Source organism: Salmo salar, chromosome ssa05 (assembly GCF_905237065.1).
Source record: "Salmo salar chromosome ssa05, Ssal_v3.1, whole genome shotgun sequence".
NCBI lineage: Eukaryota > Metazoa > Chordata > Actinopteri > Salmoniformes > Salmonidae > Salmo > Salmo salar.
The window spans coordinates 55,890,743-55,907,682 of record NC_059446.1 but is presented as its reverse complement, the minus strand read 5'-3'; the positions used below and the strand labels follow the sequence as shown (position 1 = coordinate 55,907,682).

The window sequence follows — 16,940 nt, the reverse complement described above, 5'->3', positions numbered from 1 at the left end:
TGTGGACTCAGTTGCATGTTCTTTCAACAAGTGCAGTTACAGGTGTAACTGTGATCAAAATTGTTTGCTTTTCCATTATGTGTTCACTGGTCTATTCATGTTTCACTGTAAGATGTCTCCCATTCTAAGGTATTGGATCTCCATTCATTCTCTGGTCATATGGGCAACCCCTGGGCATACGCCCAACAAAACAACCCGAAAAGAACCTTCACCCTTTATCCAATAGCCTAATTCAGATACCCACCACGCACCCATTCCTCGTAGCTCCACCTATCCCTTTCTCATTCTACCTCGGTCCCTCTTGTATAGTTATTATGTCTGTCCCCCTGTGGACCACTGTTTCTCCGAGTACTGCAGCAAGACTAAGCCTGCTATAAATCACATTGCATTATCACCGCGCCGTTTTCGCCTCGCGCTTTTACCCGCCCACCATGCACCTCGGATTGGCCAGTCCGCGTCCTTTCCCACCCTCTCCGAGAGGGGCTGCAGTGCAATAGTAGCTCCCGCCCCCTTCCTTGGTGGCGATGATTGGAAGAAAGGAGTTCTCCTTGAACTGTCAATCATTCATTTTCTTGCGCGCTTCGCATTTGTTGTTTCTCTGAGCTATGCATTGAGTGCAGGGCGACAAGACGCGCTGCATACCGACAGAGATAGAGGAGAGTAGGCTAATTACGGGACGAATTGGCTACTACAGAACGCACATATTGTATCCATTAGTTTGCAATGTTCTGTCGAATATTTGGCAGACAACAGTTGAGTATTTACCGTTGTGTCTAGGTGCGCATTTGAGCACATTTTTGCTCTCCAAACCATTGAAAACAACATTAATTCAGTGTCTGGAATATTTGAGATTTTTGCACCAGGATTTTGTCATTTGGTATTCCCTCTACGTCTGCGAAAACATCAACAATCCCTTCTTTGGCTAAGGGGGATCATCAACGAGAAAAGTCAAGGGGATAGACTCATGTTTTTGTTCAGTCACGTAAAAGCAGTTGGTTATTACTGTTGGACATAAATAAAACACACCAGGTAGATCTTTTTACATTTTTTTCTTGCAAAGGCTCCATACAAGGGGACTACACCGGTATTCTACTACGAAAACAACAACTAAAAATCCATCGAAACATCAAAACATGAGCTGCCCAGTCTTACGAAACGTGTTCGCTGGTTTGCTCCTCGCATTGCTGTCGAAAGGTAAGTTCTAGTACGCTACTTTGATTTGATGTTGCCGCTGGATTGGATCCATACGTGCATCGTCCCCTTCATTCTCTCTGGTACGGTGCTGGAGGTGAATACTAATGCCGAGGCTTCGTGATGGGGGTCTACCTGCTTATGAATCATGCGTGTGTGTGCTACAGTGCACACTCGGTTTTCATTTGCTCACAGTTTGGAGAGTGAGAGATAGGGAGGGCGCGCGCGCGAGAGAGAGAGAGAGGTGTGAGTGGATGAAACAGTGAGTGTGCGTTAGCATGTGGTAGGTATAGGCTACAGCCTTTGCGCAGCGCACGGCTCCATCTTCAGCTTGCTTGTAGCCTACGAGTGGTGCATGTTAACATATTTCACTTCAGAATTCGAGACACCCCGTCCCCATCCTCTCTGGTCTATCAGAAGGCGGGCGCATTCCAATACGTGACATGATTGATCTGGTGGTAAACCGGCGCACATGACGTTCGTAGAGTGGCGCTCACACTGCTCCTACATACTTTCCGATGCAGTACAAGCAGTTGAGAAGAGTGTAGCAAAAAAAAATAAAACATTTTCTGCAAAGTTGAGAGATAACAATAGACAGAGAGATAGAGCTTGGAGCATTCCAACACGTATAGGGCACTCTGTACAGTGTAGCCTAGTAACCTTCACTACTTTCCCTCGCCGTGGCTAATTATTTATCCACCACATTGTCTGTTGCTTTTAACGTTTTCAAAGATAATTGTAAGATAATGGCGGTGCTCCCTTGTACATCCGGATGATTCATAGGGGATTTCAGTATGCTTCGTTATTAATTCCACAAAGGATGGAGGCGCCTCATAAATTGGACAATGGTTTATTCTGTGTGTTGTGCAATGTGCACTGCAGAGGATGGGAAACTTGGGCATCACAAAAGTGCTATGTCATGTGGAGTGCCTGAAGATAAATAGCATTGCAATATAAGTTACAGCCCTACTGCTTTTCATTTCCTACAGTGGCCTATATTATAACAATCTTGCAGGTTTGTTGTATCTCAATCCACACACTGTTGATGTTGTTGTAGATTCTCTTATGCCTCCCCCCGCGCTCCTTCCAACATCTGGTGCGCCCCTTTGCGCACGTGCGTGACGCAAACCACATATTAAACCACACATTAAACCAGACATCACACATGCGTGCCTCGATTACGCTCCCTCATTACCTGTGGGAAATCATGAATTAAATAAATAACCTGGCCTTAATAACAATAATTGATGTGTCAGTGTAATAAGATGCTATAATTGCTCATAGATGCAGGCAGGGCCGGGGTAGATTCCTACTCCCATGTTCCTTCAGTAGGGCCTAGGTTACATCAGGAATGGGGCAGATGGACAGCCCTGCAAGACACAAACACCAAACAGAACAGCATGAAACCATATGATTACAGCCCATATTGGGTTCACAGTACCAATTCACAACCTGCTTTTAAGATTCTAAGGGCATATGAATTGATTGAGCTAAAATTGCATTTTACAAACCTACCATATCCACATGTTCTAGCACTAAACTGTACAGTTGATGAATGAATCCTAGAGAGGCCATATTCTTGTTTTAGTGTGTCGCACATTAAAAGTTATGGTTCGCAGTTGACTGAGAATACTGCATATAAGCGTCATCTTCGTTCTGTGTGGTACATCGACACTACAGCATGACGTTGACTGAGAGTATATCATTGCCGTCTTTAGAAAATGATGTAGCCAGTTTCCCGGCTGCTGCTACCGCCACACACCCACTCATGTGGAGGCATGCATGAATGATGAGGGAGGAAGGATGGAACACAGCCATTAAAAGCCTGGTCAGCTCCCTGTTAAATCATGCAAGGTGCCCCAAAGACGTGAGCACGTGTAGTGCTCATTGGAGTGTGTCAGATGGAGTCCTCACTCCCAAATTGACCCGTAGTCCCTATAGCGGTTACATCCTATGCACCTGTGTAGATCTGTGAGGACTGAATAGGTACTCCTATAGCTTGTCAGGGAGCTTAGACCTATACAGTACTCTCGGATATACAAAAATGCACAGGGTGTAAGGGCTGGGGGCGGGGGGGGGTTTGGATTTGGATTGGGCATATCATTCTCCGTTGCTATTTGGGTCATTTATAAATCAAGCTTGCACTGCTTGATTGAAGCTACATCCATTTAGTCATTGATCAGCACTCCTGTTAGGCTGATATTACCATTAGCTACGAAGTGTCAAACATCATGTTGGTTTCTGCTGACCTGTGCAGTGACGTTCGAAGTTGTAGCTGTTGCGTCTCTAAGCACAACGCCTCGTGAGCATTCTGAGGAGCACCTAATGTGCTATGGACCTTTCGGCTTAATGGCTTTGGCTGTATTGGACTGAGAGATGCTAAGTCATTAGTTTCCATCCTCAGACAGAGTGATAACCAAGGTGGTATTCATTATGGCACACAGTAGCAAAATGTTATGCAGTGGAAGATGAAAACTAATGTTTCTTATTGGACAAGTTCAGGTAGTTCCTCCCTGTTTCAGTCTGTTTTTTATCCGTTTGCTGCCTAATGAATTTTATGTGGTTATTGTTCCTAAGGCAGAGAGGAGTGCCCCGTAGCAAAACGGTTTACAATGGAACACAAAAACTACTTCTCATTGGACAAGTGCCTAAATTAACAGGACCCAGTTCTCCTAAACCTTTCTTGTCTATGTCTGAGATGGCACGCTGAGAGACTTTGCTTCCCACTCATTTTCTCAATGAAAGCTAACTAAGCCTGAGAATATAACTACACGCCCCCACACCAAATGAAACCATTTAGACTCCACAACGAGGATCGCTGTTGTGACAGACACCTGTGGTAAGTATCTGATTACGAGGTTCATGTTAGCATGTACTTTACTTGTAATGATAAATATGCTGCGGTGCTGCTAAAGATTATATTTCATGGTCTAGGAATAGGAGATGCTTATTTACGACCTCATGATGTATGTCAGTAACACAAGCTAGCAACCGCACAAAGACATAGCACCTGCTTCTATACAGATTCACATTCTAGCACATGCTCCTACACAGTAACACATTCTATCTGATTACATATCTGTATGCTGAGAGAAATGGCCTTAAGTCAAGGTCACAGAGCAGCATAACCTGACATTTGACCTTTGGTCTTTACCTTGGTAGCAGACCAAGCTCAATCAAAAGTTCTCTAATCCATTTGGTGCACTACATAAACCTCTCTCTACTTTTCCACATTACAGTCTTTTATCCCTCTCAGACACGTCATCCTTAACCTTTGAAAATACTCTCCTTTATATCGCTGAAGCCATTTTCAAACAACCCAACAGATGCTTCTAGCGCCGAACTACTCCAAACTAGCATCCACAGGACAAAAGGTGTCCATAATGAATCAAAGGGTACAGGTGCAGGTAGCTGGAAGTGTTACGGGGCATATCGGGCGCAGGTAAAACAGGCGGGTCGCTGCGTTGCCCGCGATCCCTCTCGTTACAGTGACATATGGGGGACAAGTGGGGTCAAGGCGCGTGGCACATTGTGGCACATGTTGATGGCATGGCCCCCCTGTTTGTGCTCGGTCAAATCACCGGCTTTGGCTGGGAGATGAAGAGCTGCAGACGCTTCTGTGTGCCAGCACCAACAGATGCCTCGAGCTCCTAATCTGGAGGGGCCTCTCTTCCCCTCTTTTCTGCCTCCCTCCTCCTCCCCTGCCTCCCCTCGTTTGAAAGCCACCATTTCTGTGCCGCCGTTGTTCTCCAAGCCTGGCTTGCATATGCTCCTCTTTTTTGGAGCCTGTATTTGTTTGCCTTTTTCGCTTTTCTTCTTCATCTGTTGCCAGACACCATTGGATGTGAGACTGAGAAGCCCAGGGTTTGAGTCTCTTGGAGTTGCTCTTTTGGAAAGAGAAGTAGGGATGCTGGATGCTGAGGGAAGTACAGTTCAAGTCAGAAGTTTACATACACCTTAGCCAAATACATTTAAACTCAGTTTTCACAATTCCTGACATTTAATCCCAGTAAAAATCCCCTGTCTTAGGTCAGTTAGGATCACCACTTTATTTTAAGAATGTGAAATGTCAGAATAATAGTAGAGAGAATCATTTATTTAAGCTTTTATTTCTTTCATCACATTCCCAGTGGGTCAGAAGTTTACATACACTCAATTAGTATTTGGTAGCATTGCCTTTAAATTGTTTAACTTTGGTCAAACGTTTCGTGTAGCCTTCCACAAGCTTCCCACAATAAGTTGGGTGAATTTTGGCCCATTCCTCCTGACAGAGCTGGTGTAACTGAGTCAGGTTTGTAGGCCTCCTTGCTCGCACATGCTTTTTCAGTTCTTCCCACAAATTGTCTATAGGATTGAGATCAGGGCTTGTGATGGCCACTACAATGCCTTGATGTTGTTGTCCTTAATACATTTTGCCACAACTTTGGAAGTGTGCTCGGGTTCATTGTCCATTTGGAAGACCCATTGGCGACCAAGCTTTATCTTTCTGACTGATGTATTGAGATGTTGCTTCAATATATCCAAATCATTTTCCTCCTCATGATGCCATCTATTTTGTGAAGTGCACCAGTCCCTCCTGCAGCAAAGCACCCCCACAACATGATACTGCCACCCCCGTGCTTCACGGTTGGGATGATGTTCTTCGGCTTGCAAGCCTCCCCCTTTTTCCTCCAAACATAACGATGGTCATTATAGCCAAACAGTTCTATTGTTGTTTCATCAGACCAGAGGACATTTCTCCAAAAACTGCATTCTTTGTCCCCATGTGCAGTTGCAAACCGTAGTCTGGCTTCTTTATGGCTGTTTTGGAGCAGTGGCTTCTTCCTAACTGAGCGGCCTTTCAGGTTATATCGCTATAGGACTCGTTTTTACTGTTTTACTGATACTTTTGTACCTGTTTCCTCCAGCATCTTCACAAGGTCCTTTGCTGTTATTCTGGGATTGATTTGCACTTGTCGCACCAAAGTACGTTCATCTCTAGGAGACAGAACACGTCTCCTTCCTGAGTGGTATGACAGCTGCGTGGTCCCATGGTGTTTATACTTGCGTACTATTGTTTGTACAGATGAATGTGGTACCTTCAGGCGTTTGGAAATTGCTCCCAAGGATGAACCAGACTTGTGGAGGTCTACAATTTCTTTTCTGAGGTCTTGGCTGATTTCTTTTGATTTTCTCATGATGTTAAGCAAAGAGGCACTGAGTTTGAAGGTAGGCCTTGAAATACATCCACAGGTACTCCTCCAATTGACTCAAATGATGTCAATTAGCCTATCAGAAGCTTCTAAAGCCATGACATAATGTTCTTGAATTTTCCAAGCTGTTTAAAGACACAGTCAACTTAGTGTATGTCAACATCTGACCCACTGGAATTGTGATACAGTGAATTAGTTATAAGTGAAATAATCTGTCTGTAAACAATTGTTTGCAAAATTACTTGTCATGCTCAAAGTAGATGTCCTAACCGACTTGCCAAAACTATAGTTTGTTAACAAGAAATGTGTGGAGTGGTTGAAAAATGAGTTGTAATGACTCCAACCTAAGTGTATGTAAACGTCCGACTTCAACTGTATATATAGCAGTGGCCTTACATAAAACAAGTTAGCTGTGTGCTATTTCACATTTTCAATTAGATTTTTATAAGGCCCTTTTAACATGAACAATTGCCACAAAGTGTTTTCCAGTTGTATGTGGGGAATGTGAGACTGTGTACTGGGGTTTGTGCTATGGATGATGTGCTTCTACCGTATTACCCATGCTGGATGGAGAATTGACAGATAGCCTTGTGTGGTTCGAACTAAATCAGGAAGTGTTGCTATGGAGAGGGGCACCATGGAGAGAATGGCCCCAAGCGTTTCTGTGGAATCTTCCACTTTTCCACCCCTGCCTATTACTGACCTTATCTTGGCTTAAACATGACTGGCCTTAGGGGCTATTCCATCCACATCTACATCCAAATATGTTTCTGTGGGTATTTGGATTGTTTTCAACCGGGTGAGGGTGGTGAGATGCTGGCCTCTGGAATGGTGTTGTAATGTTAGTGGCTTTCAGGCTGGAACAGTGACTTGGGGTCATGGGGTCAAACTCTAGATGGGCGCTCTGAGTGCGGAGAGGAGGAGGGGGTGATGGGTGATGGGTGATGGGCAGTTCTCCGTCACCTCATTGCCCTGTAGATTTCCTGCTGTGAGTTTTGATAAACACTTCACTGGCCTCCCATATTGGGTCTGGCGAGGCAATTATACATAAGTGTCAGTCCCATAAATAATGATTACAGCCAGGCTTGTTTGTAATTATAATCACAGTTATTATATATGGAGTTCAATGCAATGGAAATGAACCAGGATCACTTTCAATGTGGGACAGGTTCTTTTACTGTGTTTAATTACAGTAATACAGTGTAATACTTCCCTTCTCTCCCACCCCGCCTCCTTGTCCTATTCCCAGCTCTACCCCAGCGGCCAGCGCTGCCCTGTGCATGAATATGTGCATGAGCAATGGGCCCTCAACCTAATAGTAATGAAAAAAGGCCTATGTTTTATTTAACGCAGGAAGAGAAATGCAATTCAAGTGGCAGCAGAATGGATGTGGAGGCAGAGAGAAGTGCGATATATACTGTATACCATATACCCCCCCCCACACACACACACACACACACACACACACACACACACACACACACACACACACACGCACACACGTACACACGCACACATGCACATACACACACACACGCACGGTCATAAACACACACACTCAAACACCGCCTTTATAGGGCCTCCCGCAAGATGAATTTAAACAATTCCCCCAGTGAAGGTGCGAACAGTAAATCAATGAAGCCCATCGGAGCCAGGAGCACCCAGCCTTGAGAGGTAGAGAGGAACATCTATATATTCATACATCTTTGTGCACATAAATAACTATCATTGATCTCTTATCAATACAGGCATATAGGGAAAATCGAATATGTCTCTGGCACAGGCTAAATCCTCATTCCTATCTTTCTGGCTCTGAGGCGCCGAGGCTTTAGCCAGGGCATGTAGATTGAGCTATCTGGAGAGAGACAGAGAGAGACAGAGAGAGATAGGAGAGGGTGAGATTTTACCCCCCTCTATCTCTTGTCTTTTTGTGTGAGGGAGTTAGTATCGTTGGAAACACAATTCAGATTAGAGCAGCCGCTGCTTCTTTCTCCTGTGGGAGCTGTGAGGGACCCGGGTCCCGCTTCTCTCCCTGTCCTCATTACCAGAGACAAGAAGCTTCGCTGGCAAATCAATGGAAGAGGCTTAGGAAACTAATGCAGCCTGGTCCATGCCTGATGGGACTGTGGGTGTGTGTGTGTGTGGGGTGGGGGTGGGAGGGGTGTTTGTGTGTGTGTGCGTGCGTGTGTGCGTGCATGCATGCGTGCAAGCGTGGGTGCATTTTTATGTCTGTGTGTGTGTCTTTGTGTGTGTGTGTGTGTGTGTGTGTGTGTGTGTGTGTGTGTGTGTGTGTGTGTGTGTGTGTGTGTGTGTGTTTGCAAATGCGTAATTGTCTTGTGTTTGGCTATGTGAAGGAGTGTGTTAATTTGTACAACAACACAGGGGAGACAAACATTAGTTTCCACCCTACTGCTCTATTGTGGTCTGTTAGTGTACTCTCCATGCACCCGGTTAACCACGGCAATGTTTACCACTGGGATATGATACCGCAGAAGCCCTATAATTACTTTGAGATAACATTAGATTCATAATCTGAATCCATTTTAGTGCAATACTAATAGGGTGACATGGGGTACGATGCCCCCCCCCCCCAAATGTTGGTGGATGATGGCCATGCTATAAAGGATAATAAATCACTACAGTTGACAGATTTTTCTGTTATTTAATAAAATGTATTTTTTTAAAGAAAGAGACCTTTGACCAGCTACTGGGGTAAGATGCCCCCCCCATAGGGTTTCACAGAAGTGTCCCTATTTTTATTTTTACCTCACCTGCACGTACAGTAAATTCTCATTCTTCTTTTACCTTTTCCTTACACTTCATTATGTACAGTTAAACTAAACTCATATTCATTTGAATAAAGCAAGATTTTAAATCCCAGCAGTCTCTAAAATGAAATTCAAGAGCAAACGGTTTTCAATAGTTTGTAATATTTATACCTTTTTGGGAATATAGCAGATTAAATATTGATTAAACACACATGCACATGCACACACATACACACACACACACATGCGCGCGCACACACACACACACACACACACACACACACACACACACACATACACATACACATACACACACACACACACACAAACAGCTCGAACCAGACTGGTTGCTTGTGGGATACGGATGGATTATTCTGGGTGCCGCTTCATAAAACCGTAAAACCAGTCTATGCCTGCCAATCGCCTTTCTTTATTGAATGTGTTTTGGATTCCCATCCTCTCCGCCGGGTCAAAGGCAAGTTTTTGGACATTCCATGATGTAAGTCCGAAAAGGGCTCAGTGAAGACTCACTCAAATGGCTGTGGCCTTGGATTTTGACCTGCTTGTCTCGGTGGCGCCTTATGGTTTTGGGTGGCATATTAAAAGCACGGGACTCTGTCTTAATGCCCTACCCATTTTCAATAGCATTCAGGGCACAATGAAGCACCTCTTTGTCAAATCATTTCTTGTAAACTCTCATCTGAAAAGAAAAAAAAAAGAAAAGTATTTTAGGAACTGTGGAGAACTGACACTTAATCTAACCCTAACCCTAACTCTTATTCTGACACTAACCTAAACCTAACCCCTATTCTGACCCTAACTCCTATCCTAATCCTAACACTGGCCTTTATTCTAACTCTGACCCCTAACCCTAATCCTTATACAGCTAACTGGGGTTAAGCTAGCTATGCTAGCAGACATGAGCTTATGCTAACTAGCTGGCTAGCATTTATTTCACTTTAGACTTTCTGCAAGTGCGGTTGCTAGTTAGCTAACTGGGCTAGCCAGTGCCTAAATTACACATCTACTCATTCAAGGGTTTTTCTTTATTTTTACTATTTTCTACATTGTAGAATAATAGTGACGACATCAAAACTATGAAATAACACATATGGAATCACATAGTAACCAAAAAACCTTTGACTGGTACTAAATATATAAAATAATGGATATAGCTATATTGGATTATATATATAAAACTTTTTCTAAACTACAATTTGTTCAATTTACCTCAAAAAATGTATTCAAAACTAGTGGCAGCCAGAGTACCATACTATTGTTACTATACTACTGCTGTGCTAGCGCTACTTGATTGTTTTCATGACTACTACTACTACAGTACTCTCTACCGCTGTTGCTACTGCACTCCAGTGGCGGTCGGTGCTGTTTAAGATTAGGGAGGATGGGGAGGAGGATTTTTTAATGGGCATGGCCTTATTTCTATTACAGCATATTGGATGATTGTCATTCATATTCCATTCACCCAGTTCAATGTAACATCGATAGGTTTTGGCTACTACATGATACTCGAATTTGCCCTATATCCATCATGAGGTTGCTACAACCTAGCCTACAAATGAAAGTTCATAACAGGTTGAGAGACAAATTGGATTATCAAGGTGACAGACAGTGACACATTCAATGCTGCCGTGCACACTCTTGCCTGCATCTAGTTGATCTGGGGTGTAATCATTAGTCCAAACACTTACAAAATGATTAAACAAGCGTTTTGTCCCGCTTGCTTCAGTTTAAGAAACACCTTTAAACAGAATTGGCGGAATTAATGCACCCCTTCTAACATTTTTATTTCGTTTGTGGCCTTCAGTGCACAACACAACAGCTGTCTGTGACCAGGTGCTAAAACCTCTCCAAGACAAACCTTCATATCAGAACCGCTACGCGCTACACAGTCTGCATCGTTGTCACCAGATTAACGATATAGTTAACAAACTACAACTAATGTGTTAGTAAACTCACAATCAATGTGTACAATCACATTAACATTTACGACATTTAGTAGATGCTCTTATCCAGAGCGACTTGGAGGAGAAATTAGGGATAAGTGCATTGCTCAGGGGCACATCTACAGGTTTTTCACCTAATCACAAAGTACAGTAAGCAGGTACTAGATTCATTCTCAGATCCTTAGATTGGATGGACAACATGTCAGTTCATACTGCAAGAGCTCTGATAAGTTGGAGGACATCCTCCGGAAGTCTTCATAATTACTGTGTAAGTCTATGGAAGGGGTGAGAACCATGAGCCTCCTAGGTTTGTATTGAAATCAATGTACCAAGGGCGAAATTGGGGTGTAGATATTGGGGGGGGGGGGGGGACAGAAGACAGGCATGTGGGGGCTCCTCCCCCGGTTATTTTTTTACATTTTAAAAACACATTTGCTGAAATTCTACACAGTTTCACATTACTTATCATGGGTCTCTTGCGTGGTATTTTGAGGGGTATTTTGAAAAACAGTATACAGTGGGGAGAACAAGTATTTGATAACCTGCAAAATCGGCAGTGTTTCCTACTTACAAAGCCATGTAGAGGTCTGTATTTTTTTATCATAGGTACACTTCAACCGTGAGAGACGGAATCTAAAACAAAAATCGAGAAAATCACATTGTATGATTTTTAAGTAATTCATTTGCATTTTATTGCATGACATAAGTATTTGATACATCAGAAAAGCAGAACTTAATATTTGATACAGAAACCTTTGTTTGCAATTACAGAGATCATACGTTTCCTGTAGTTCTTGACCAGGTTTACACACACTGCAGCAGGGATTTTGGCCCACTCCTCCATACAGACCTTCTCCAGATCCTCCAGGTTTCGGGGCTGTCGCTGGGCAATACGGACTTTCAGCTCCCTCCAAAGATTTTCTGTTGGGTTCAGGTCTGGAGACTGGCTAGGCCACTCCAGGACCTTGAGATGCTTCTTACGGAGCCACTCCTTAGTTACCCTGGCTGTGTGTTTTGGGTCATTGTCATGCTGGAAGACCCAGCCACGACCCATCTTCAATGCTCTTACTGAGGGAAGGAGGTTGTTGGCCAAGATCTCGCGATACATGGCCCCATCCATCCTCCCCTCAATACGGTGCAGTCGTCCTGTCCCCTTTGCAGAAAAGCATCCCCAAAGAATTATGTTTTCATCTCCATGCTTCACGGTTGGGATGGTGTTCTTGGGGTTGTACTCATCCTTCTTCTTCCTCCAAACACGGCGAGTAGAGTTTAGACCAAAAAGCTCTATTTTTGTCTCATCAGACCACATGACCTTCTCTCATTCCTCCTCTGGATCATCCAGATGGTCATTGGAAAACTTCAGATGGGCCTGGACATGCGCTGGCTTGAGCAGGGGGACCTTGCGTGCGCTGCAGGATTTTAATCCATGACGGCGTAGTGTGTTACTAATGGTTTTCTTTGAGACTGTGGTCCCAGCTCTCTTCAGGTTGTTGACCAGGTCCTGCCGTGTAGTTCTGGGCTGATCCCTCACCTTCCTCATGATCATTGATGCCCCACGAGGTGAGATCTTGCATGGAGCCCCAGACCGAGGGTGATTGACCGTCATCTTGAACTTTTCCATTTTCTAATAATTGCACCAACAGTTGTTGCCTTCTCACCAAGCTGCTTGCCTATCGTCCTGTAGCCCATCCCAGCCTTGTGCAGGTCTACAATTGTATCCCTGATGTCCTTACACAGCTCTCTGGTCTTGGCCATTGTGGAGAGGTTGGAGTCTGTTTGATTGAGTGTGTGGACAGGTGTCTTTTATACAGGTAACGAGTTCAAACAGGTGCAGTTAATACAGGTAATGAGTGGAGAACAGGAGGGCTTCTTAAAGAAAAAGTTACAGGTCTGTGAGGGCCGGAATTCTTACTGGTTGGTAGGTGATCAAATACTTATGTCATGCAATAAAATGCAAATGAATTACTTAAAAATCATACAATGTGATTTTCTGGATTTTTGTTTTAGATTCCGTCTCTCACAGTTGAAGTGTACCTATGATAAAAATTACAGACCTCTACATGCTTTTTAAGTAGGAGAACCTGCAAAATCGGCAATGTATCAAATACTTGTTCTCCCCACTGTAAGTGAAAGGATAAGTGCAAGATCCCCAACACCCCAAAAAATAAACTACACTGCTCAAAAAATAAAGGGAACACTAAAATAACACATCCTAGATCTGAATGAATGAAATAATCTTATTAAATACTTTTATCTTTACATAGTTGAATGTGCTGACAACAAAATCACACAAAAATAATCAATTTATCCAATTTATCAACCCATGGAGGTCTGGATTTGGAGTCACACTCAAAATTAAAGTGGAAAACCACACTCCAACTTTGATGTAATGTCCTTAAAACAAGTCAAAATGAGGCTCAGTAGTGTGTGTGGCCTCCACGTGCCTGTATGACCTCCCTACAACGCCTGGGCATGCTCCTGATGAGGTGGCGGATGGTCTCCTGAGGGATCTCCTCCCAGGCCTGGATTAAAGCATCCGCCAACTCCTGTGGTGCAACGTCCTGTGGTTGGTGGATGGAGCGAGACATGATGTCCCAGATGTGCTCAATTGGATTCAGGTCTGGGGAACGGGCGGGCCAGTCCATAGCATCAATGCCTTCCTCTTGCAGGAACTGTTGACACACTCCAGCCACATGAAGTCTAGCATTGTCTTGCATTAGGAGGAACCCAGGGCCAACCGCACCAGCATATGGTCTCACAAGGGGTCTGAGGATCTCATCTCGGTACCTAATGGCAGTCAGGCTACCTCTGGCGAGCACATGGAGGGCTGTGCGGCCCCCCCAAAGAAATGCCACCCCACACCATGACTGACCCACCGCCAAACCGGTCATGCTGGAGGATGTTGCAGGCAGCAGAACGTTCTCCACGGCGTCTCCAGACTCTGTCACTTCTGTCACATGTGCTCAGTGTGAACCTGCTTTCATCTGTGAAGAGCACAGGGCGCCAGTGGCGAATTTGCCAATCTTGGTGTTCTCTGGCAAATGCCAAACGTCCTGCACGGTGTTGGGCTGTAAGCACAACCCCCACCTGTGGACGTCGGGCCCTCATACCACCCTCATGGAGTCTGTTTCTGACCGTTTGAGCAGACACATGCACATTTGTGGCCTGCTGGAGGTCATTTTGCAGGGCTCTGGCAGTGCTCCTCCTTGCACAAAGGCGGAGGTAGCGGTCCTGCTGCTGGGTTGTTGCCCTCCTACGGCCTCCTCCACGTCTCCTGATGTACTGGCCTGTCTCCTGGTAGCGCCTCCATGCTCTGGACACTACACTGACAGACACAGCAGACCTTCTTGCCACAGCTCGCATTGATGTGCCATCCTGGATGAGCTGCACTACCTGAGCCACTTGTGTGGGTTGTAGACTCCGTCTCATGCTACCACTAGAGTGAAAGCACCGCCAGCATTCAAAAGTGACCAAAACATCAGCCAGGAAGCATAGGAACTGAGAAGTGGTCTGTGGTCACCACCTGCAGAACCACTCCTTTATTGGGGGTGTCTTGCTAATTGCCTATAATTTCCACCTGTTGTCTATTCCATTTGCACAACAGCATGTGAAAGTTATTGTCAATCAGTGTTGCTTCCTAAGTGGACAGTTTGATTTCACAGAAGTGTGATTGACTTGGAGTTACATTGTGTTGTTTAAGTGTTCCCTTTATTTTTTTGAGCAGTATATTTGTTTTTTGGAAGGGAAAACAAATACATATATATTTTTTGAACAGCTAACTTCCTGTATTTTAAAAAAAAAGTCATGGGTCAGAGAAAATATTTTGCAGTTTTAAAATGATATTCTACACATTTTGTCAGGAGTCTAAGAGAAAATTGTACAGTTTTAAAGCTGATTTCTTGCAATTCTCCACATTTTGCCATGGGGTAGAGAGAAAAATGTTCTGTTTTATAGCTCATCTCATGCTATTCTTCACATTTTGCCATGAGAATGAGAGAAAATTTTGCAGTTTTAAAGCTAATTTCCTGCAACTCTACACGTTGCCATGAGGCTGAGAGAAAATGTTGCACTTTTAAACTGTCCAATGAAAATCTCACTTTTAAAAGTTCATATTATGTTAACTCATACTCAAATAATGTTGTTGACTCGTTTACTTACATTGGAGAAAAAAAAAACACTTAAAAAACCCAACCTCAAACTTGTATCTTAAACAGAAATGCGTAATATTTCCTCATACAGGATGAGCTGGCCAATCAGAAGTTTACTTGCGTGAATATTTTTAATGACCGGTATATGCCCAGACCATTCTGTTGTTGGGGTACGCTCACACCATTCCAACACAGAAAATATGCTTTTTAACATACTTAATTGCTATGTTTCTGGAATTCAAACTATTTCACTCATATTGTAATTAATTATAGGTCAGATTTAATAGAAATCTGGAAACACTGGACAGTTACTTTAAAGGTAGACTTTTGGCAAAATGCTATAAACGTCTTTAAACTGTATAAATGATCGATGCACCATTATACCTGGTAATTTAAATGCTTAAAAGTGGATGAATAAGATATTTGGCTACAGAAATGCATCTTCCATCCAAAAACAAATCCTGTGAAATTACATCAACACATATTGGAGGAGTTACTGGTTAACTACAAGTGGCTAGCTTAGCTAACGAAGTAGCTACGTCAGTCACGGCTTGCATGACAAGAATGACACATCAATGAATCACCAAAGGCACACTCCATTGCTGTTTGAAAATTCAGAAAGAGGAGTTGGACCGTTTTCGCACCCAAGTCAACCTTAATTACCTGCAATTCTACACATGTTGCCATTGCTTATGACATCTTCATATGCTATCTGGGGGGCCCATGAACTCCAACCCCTACCCCCAAAAATAAAAAAATAAAAAAACATTTGTGTTTTTTATTTTAAAGAAATGATTGGGGGTGACGAATCTACCTGTTCTGAATATTGAGGGGGACACATGTCCTCATATCCCCTGTGGCAATTTTGTCTATGCAATGCATCCAGAGGGAAACTAGCTGTCCTTCGGCTACACAATAGTGCTACCCTAGAGGGTGCTGTTGAGGCTACCGTATACTTTGCAAACCAGTCATTGCAAACCAGTGTGTCTTAATCAGTTCTTTGGTGAGCTGTGAATATATTTAGTACAGTTTTACAAAAAATATAGAACTTTTTTAATGTTTCACCATTTTTATTTTTATGAAATTGACTTAGTAGGATGGTCCTCCCCTTTCCTCCTCTGAGGAGCCTCCACTGTTCCACTCTAACAACAGCTTAACCTGCTTTCAGAAATACTATCTGTTAAGCACTCAGCTTGTCAGAAGCTGTTTTCATGCTACAACATAGTTTTATCCTTCGCACATCCTTACACCTCTTGTGTTGTTGACAGTGCAACTACAGGCTGCAACTAATGCAAAAAATATCTTGCTGTAACAAATACTCTCTGTCAAGTGCTCAACTTGTCAGAAGTTGTTTTAGCCCACACACATCTACGGCAACTCTTGTGTTGTTTACAGTGGTAAAACTATGTGCCGGGATGCAATGAATGCTAAATCATGGTGTCATGTTGTGGTTTTTAGTCCTTCCACTGCCTCTCTTGGTCTATCAAGGCTGGAGGTTTTTTGGTTGGAGGGGGGAAGGAGAGGAGGGAAGGTAGGTGGGAGAGAGGAATGGATGGAGAAAGGGAGGGTGGGAAATAAATAAAGCAGAGAAAAACAGATCAATAGAAATTTCAGCAGCTGGCTCGTACACTCCTCCTCAAGCCAAAAGATGGAGAATGAGAGGAATGGAGAGAGGGA

The 16,940-nt window shown here is 43.6% G+C and overlaps 1 protein-coding gene across 1 annotated transcript in view; it reads left to right on the top strand.

Annotated features, from left to right (window-relative positions):
* The first annotated feature begins 587 nt into the window (after positions 1–587).
* LOC106605157 (igLON family member 5) overlaps positions 588–16,940 on the top strand; it is a 156,563-nt gene continuing 140,210 nt past the window's right edge. The window contains exon 1 of the mRNA XM_014200521.2: positions 588–1,194. Coding sequence (XP_014055996.1) covers positions 1,134–1,194 — 61 coding nt within the window. The 5' untranslated portion in view covers positions 588–1,133. The remainder of the gene's footprint in view (positions 1,195–16,940) is intronic.